Here is a 6,452-nt window from a genome sequence, read left to right as displayed (position 1 = left end):
TGGGGTGCTGAGTGTACATTAATGAGAAATAAAATGAACTTTTTTGATTTTAGCAAATGGCTGCAATGAAACAAAGAGTGACAAATTTAAAGGGGTCTGAATACTTTCCGTACCCACTGTATATTAACAGGGATTTTCTGTGTAGATTCAAATAATGTGCTACCACTCTGAATAGAGTCAGAAGCACGTATTTATAGTGATTTCATGTCTATAGTAATGTGCTACCACTCTGAATAGAGTCAGAAGGATGTCTTTATAGAGATTTGATGTGTATAATAATGTTCTACCACCCTGAACACAAATGTCAGATATGGCTATAAATCTATGCTACGGGTAGGAAAAAACTTCAGGTAGGAAAAAACTTCAGACTACGCTATAAATTTCTGCTACCGGCCCATGTACGCATGCGCAGTTAACTCGGGTAGGAAAAAACTATAGGTAGGAAAAAACTTCAAAACACCGGCAGCACATGCATGCTCATAGAACTTACATATTGTAAACTTCCCTAGGGCGCGCTCCTGAGTCACATGAGGGCGAAATTCTTTGTACAAGTGATTTCCTTTTAGGGACTTGTTTTCGGGGTCTTCACAGTGACTCAAGTGTGCCCCCTAGGTTATAGAATAAACACTGTAGTAAACACTGAGACATACGTTTCCTCCACTGTCTAATCTCTTTGTCCTTAAGGGACCTACTGATTAAACTTTCACACTATCCTTATGAATGTTGCCATATGAGGTAGATAATAAGGCTGTTGCAATAAACATATAACATGATTTAAAATCCTTCAGTGGATCCTGACATAACCAAAGAATTAAAAGTGAAGAGCGGCAAGTAACAGTTTGAATGTTTACAATGCAACAGCGTGTGGCATTTACATTTAAGTAACTCAGTAACTGTATCAGTAGTATGGAAAAACAGGGCAGTGGGTTGCACAAAGACTTTGCACATTATTTACCCAAGCTACTCCTTTGTGTAAAAATGTGTGGTATTACATTATGGTTTCAGACACTGTGGAACCCCTCTTGAAGAGGTCATCAAGGCATTGCCACCTTGAGTCAAAGTCAAAGTCAACTTTATTGTCAAATATGCCATACATACAGGACATATGGCACAATGAAATTGCAGTCCTCTCAGACCCACAGTGCAAAATGGCAAGAATATAATAAAGGAGATATTTACAAGGGAAAGGGATATAAACTAATAATATAGTGAGGATATATGCTGAAAAACAACATGTGCTGCGATATTATTCAGTAATTACAGACAGAATGAACGATGAGTGGTGAATCAATAAAGACAGTAGTGACTCAGCTTATTTGGTTGAGGGTGAGGTAGTACTTGGAGATGGTGCAATATGTCTATGATGATCCACAGTCTATTCATAATAGTGCAAATAAGGGATGGTGTAAATAGAATTTATAGTTAGTTACCAAAGTGTGTTGAACCATAAACTGTTATCTAAGTGTGTTAAATCATAGTCTGCTTGTCAGGAGGAGGTACTCCTAGAAATGTTTTACGATGTGGTCCACAAAGGATGAAGTCTGTTCCTCATCAAGTATGTGAATCGTGTGAACTTTGCCCAAAGAGTATATACGTAATGAAAAAACAACTGCTCAGTACTTATGTAGGTTTCTCAATAAAAGGAGCTGCAGTCCTCATACACTTTAGGACTTAGGTGAGCCAACTCTGCAAAGCTGTTGGCCTCTCTGCTCCCCCTCGCAGCGAGTAAAACTTACAACGTTGTCAGGTATCTTTTCAGGTCATTCTATCTGTGGCAGTTAGATGACAATAGTGGTGGCTGAATAACGTAATTTTCAGCACCAACAGATGGGAAGGATAGGAGGGGCACAGTAGAGTCTGTGTGTGACAGAGGGGGGAGGGAGGGCAGAGCAGGTAGGGAGTTGAGTCTTCTCACGGCCTGGTGGATAAAACTGTCTTTGAGCCTGCTGGTTCTGGCTCGGACAGTCTCCTACCTGATGGCAGTAGGCTGAAGAGGCTGTAAGCTGGGTGGGAGGGGTCACCTGCAATCTTGATGGACTTGTGAATGAGGCGGTGTTGTAGATGTCCTGAAGAGAGGGAAGAGAGACACCAGTGATCTCTCAGCTGCTCCCATGCGTTGTAGGGTCTTGCGGCAAGACATGGTGCAGGCACCATACCACACAGTGATGCAGTTGGTCAGGATGCTCTCGATGGTGCCCCTATAGAAGGTCTGCATGATGGGGGCCGGTGCTCTTGCTCTTCTAAGTTTGCGGAGGAATCATAAGCTCTGTTGTGATGTGATGTGGAGATGTGGTGTTGATTGTCCAGGAGAGGTCTTCAGAGATGTGCACTCCCAGGAACTTGGTGCTGCTCACCCTCTCCACTGCGGCACTGTCGATGTTAAGGGGAGTGTGCTAGGTGTGCTTCCTCCTGAAGTCCACAACATCTCCTTTGTCTTCTCCATATTCAGGCAGAGATTGTTGTTTTTACATCACAAGGCCAGACGGTTAACCTCACTCCTGTACCTTGTCTCATCACTGTTACTGATGAGACCTACCACAGTCATGTCATCCTCGAACTTAATGAAGAGGTTGGAGCTGAATGTTGGTGTGCAGTCGTGGGTCAGCCGATCGAGCTGAATGGTACAATCCGGGACGTTGTTGTTGAGCCATGTTTCCACAAAAACAAGCACACAGCACTCGCCCATGGTTTTCGACGTTGAGCAGGGTAAACGGATATACAGTAATCCGCTTGGAGCATGTAAGATGGGATATGTTAAATTGACGTTACACTGGGGTGGATTGTGACATAACCAAAGAATTAAAAGTGAAGAGAGGCAAGTAACAGTTTGAATGTTTATGACGCAACAGCATGTGCCATTTATTTAAGTAACTCAGTAACAGTATCAGTAATATGGAACAACAGGGCAGTGGGTTGCACAAAGACTTTGCACATTATTTACCCAAGCTACTCCTTTGTGTAAAACGTGTGGTATTACATTATGGTTTCAGACACTGTGGAAACCCTCTTGGAGAGGTCGTCAAAGCATTGCCACCTTGAGAAAGTTCTCCAGTGTTTGCTGATTGGAGGTGTCCACTGCCGGACGTTCTTCGCATTCAACATCAGTGACTGGTGTCTGGCCAGTGTCTGGCTTTTTATCTTTTGCTGAAGAAAGCCGCATCTGTAATTTAGGTGTCTTCTTACAATGGGCAGGTTATCATTTTTGAAAAGGCCACACTTAAAGTTCTTAAACTCGGCTTCTATACCTATAACTACCTATAACTTCTATATCGGCAGAAGTGCTTACTACCAAGAAAATGTGGTGTTAGCACACCAATCCAGAGAGGCAGGTAGGAGCATATCCTGACAAGATTTGGAATAAGCTCAGGGAGGTTACGAAGGTTGTCGTGATCACCATTGTGGGATGCATGCCTTTTGCTTTCTGTACAGATTTCGACAACCCAAGATCTCCCTTCTGTGTTTGAGTCAGTCATGCCTGAATGGGTAGTTTCTGCTGTGCCAGTTTCCTCATCCAGGCAGTGAAGAGACAAATTGAATTGGGCAGTGTCATACAGGCACTATATTTAAGCTGCTGCAGTGACAGGACAGGATCTTTGTGCTGCAACTTCTTGTTTCCCCACTCTTGTTTTGTTTGATCCGCGAAACATTAAATTGAATTGAAACTAAGTTTCTGAACTCTTTCATTATCTATGAACTTCACTATAAATGATAAAGATCACTATAGAGAGTAATGGCTTAATGTTTCATGCAATTAGATGCCATAAAATGTTACTTATTGTAAGCCACAGGTGAGTGAATGGTGAAAGAAATATTGATCTCCCAAAGAACTTGAGTGATGAAACTGACTGATTTATTAGGTGGTACATGAACACACTCCAGACACAGGTATATGCAAGAATCTGCACTGTCTATTGCAAAGTGCTAATCATTTTCTTTGTCAAGAATACACCAAGTTCATGTGTCCGAGGTAAGACGTAATGTATCTTATATGACATAGGCACTCAATATTGCATTTATTCCGTAAAATTTGTATTTGTATGTTGTATGATGATCGAATGATAAATGGATAAAATTGTCTTTTACCTTTAATGTGGGCGTAATTATAACAGCAGGGGTCGGTAACCTGAGCAAAAAAAGTCACATATTTTAAAATGTATTTCCGTGAAAGCCATGTAATACTTTTTTTGCTCTGAATACAACTAATTGTGTGAATTTTTAAACAATAATTATAATTTTAGAATGAAAAAAAGTTGTGAAAGTTTTAATACATAGTACACAGTACTAATATACGGGGGAAAAGAGAAACGTATCTCGTGCTCACGAAAAAGTATATCTAAGACATTTTGCCACACATACATACAGGGTAATACATTAAAAAAAAAACAATCATGTACAGTATGTACGGTTGGGAAATCTAAGATACCGGCATGTCATGCGTGACATATGTATTGTATACATGGTGAGCATTTAATTATTAGGATACCTCAGTTAGACACAGAAGGGCACTGTTGTTGTTCGACTGTTGATAACAGTGTAGGGAGGTTGACTCCCGAGTCATATGAAAGATTCGTGACTCGTGACTCCCGAGTCATATGAAATATTTGTTCATATTGAACTCACGAATCACTCACAAATCACACTCTGCGAACTAATCTTTCACTGTGAACTAATATTTCGCTGTGAGAGAGAGAGAGAGAGAGTTGGAGGCTCAGCTCATACACTCTGAGCAGGCAGCGATGGCGAAAGCAGCAGCTTTGTGTGTTTATTTATTACCATTCTTTCTTGGACATTGTAAATGTTGAATTCAGCGCTCTTTTGGAAGGACAGCAGTCTGGGGCTACTGTTGTACCAGGACACGAGCGTGCGAGGTGAACAAACCTGTGGATAGTTTCAGTATGATGACAAGATATATGACCATCATCGTTTTTTTCCGTGCTGGGCTCTATTGCGCATGCCTGGTGGCGGATATACAGCGCTGGTCGACTGGACTGAATGGAAATGCGTCGGCAAAGTGGCAGCGTGGCGAGCAAAGGATTTGATCCCCGAGACCTTCGGCGAAATAAGACTGTGCCCTCAGCTGAAAGATGTCAGGGACAGCAAATATAGAGGCTGAAAGAGTAGTCTCCAAAGTGAAAGTCAAAAATGAGATCAAGAGCATTGTGGAGAACCTGGAAACCATCCTGGGAGACTTGAAGGATGTGGCCAAAGAACTCAAAGAGGTACACACACCGGGGATGTACATGCACACGCGCACACGCATTGGCAGCAGTCAAACTACACGTGTGTTCAGTATCACTGTGTTTGCAGGCTTGGCTTAAAATTGGGACAGCTCTTTGTAAATACACAGCCCTCTGCATACCTACTCTTTTGAGAGACAATTCATAATTAAAAGAACAATTAAATAGTACCTTCATTCACTGTTGTTTTGGGTGTGGCAATAAAATGTATTATAATCCAGAGGTCTGGAAATTTAACACAGATTATTTTTTTTAAATGTAACCTCTATATAAAATTCTACAAAAGCTGCACAGACATTTCCCCGTTTAAATGAAGTTTATAGTGCAGTGTATGAGGTTTTAAATGTTGTAGTTGTATTATACAATCATACAGAATAACACAAGGGAACAAATTTCTTGTTGTTTAATGCGTTATACCACAGAACATGCTCATTTCTATTAAAAAAAGCAAACTTTTACAATGTAAAAAAGTTAACATTGCTCCTGTTACCTGCCCTTGTATATGAAGACAATGACATGGTGTTTTGTTAGCAACAAGCAAAATTCATTACTTTAAAAGTTCAACACTAAACTGCTGCCTCCATTTGGTCTGTACATTTATAACCTCCTGAAGATGTCTCAAACATGCAAAAAAAAGAGTTTAAAATGAAAAATACAAACGGAGGGCGCCATTGCTTCCACACCACTCAGGTTTTGTACTGTTGGTGCAGGTTGTTTCTCATGCTAGAGATATGACACCCTGCACTCCTAATCGTAATGTCAAAGAAAGTTTACCTAAATCTGACAAATGAAAGTGATGCATTTGTGTGTTAGGAATTGTAAATCAGAGCATGTTGTGCAGTCAGATCAACCTGAACATGGCATACAAAAACCATGAGGAAAAAAAATTGCTCTAACTTCAATGATTTCTCAGAAGTTGATATTCAACATTAAGACAAGCGTTTCCATTGTGACAATTTTATAGTAGTATAGTTTTATATAGGAAATGTTGCTACTAGAGGCCAAACAAGGTAAAAAAAAACCACAGTACACACACACCCAGCCCAGTTAACACAGTTACTTCTGTTAAACCCCCTCTGACCTACATATATTGAAAAAGCTACAACCTACACAAGAACCACAAACTGTAATATAAACACAATTCACAGCCTAATGCTATCTTTAATCAGGTTCTCCTCCAGAGGGGCCAGGCTTTGGTCCCTGATGAGGACAACT

At 40.7% G+C, this 6,452-nt stretch overlaps 1 protein-coding gene across 1 annotated transcript in view; it reads left to right on the top strand.

Annotated features, from left to right (window-relative positions):
* The first annotated feature begins 4,968 nt into the window (after positions 1-4,968).
* LOC103396967 (protein Largen-like) overlaps positions 4,969-6,452 on the top strand; it is a 5,852-nt gene continuing 4,368 nt past the window's right edge. Inside the window, exon 1 of the mRNA XM_008335215.2 lies at positions 4,969-5,219. Within this exon, the coding sequence (XP_008333437.1) occupies positions 5,085-5,219 (135 nt within the window). The 5' untranslated portion in view covers positions 4,969-5,084. The remainder of the gene's footprint in view (positions 5,220-6,452) is intronic.

The sequence above is a fragment of the Cynoglossus semilaevis genome, chromosome W (assembly GCF_000523025.1).
Source record: "Cynoglossus semilaevis isolate Cse_v1.0 chromosome W, Cse_v1.0, whole genome shotgun sequence".
NCBI lineage: Eukaryota > Metazoa > Chordata > Actinopteri > Pleuronectiformes > Cynoglossidae > Cynoglossus > Cynoglossus semilaevis.
The sequence above is the reverse complement of the archived record's forward strand: the minus strand, read 5'-3'. Positions and strand labels throughout refer to the sequence as shown.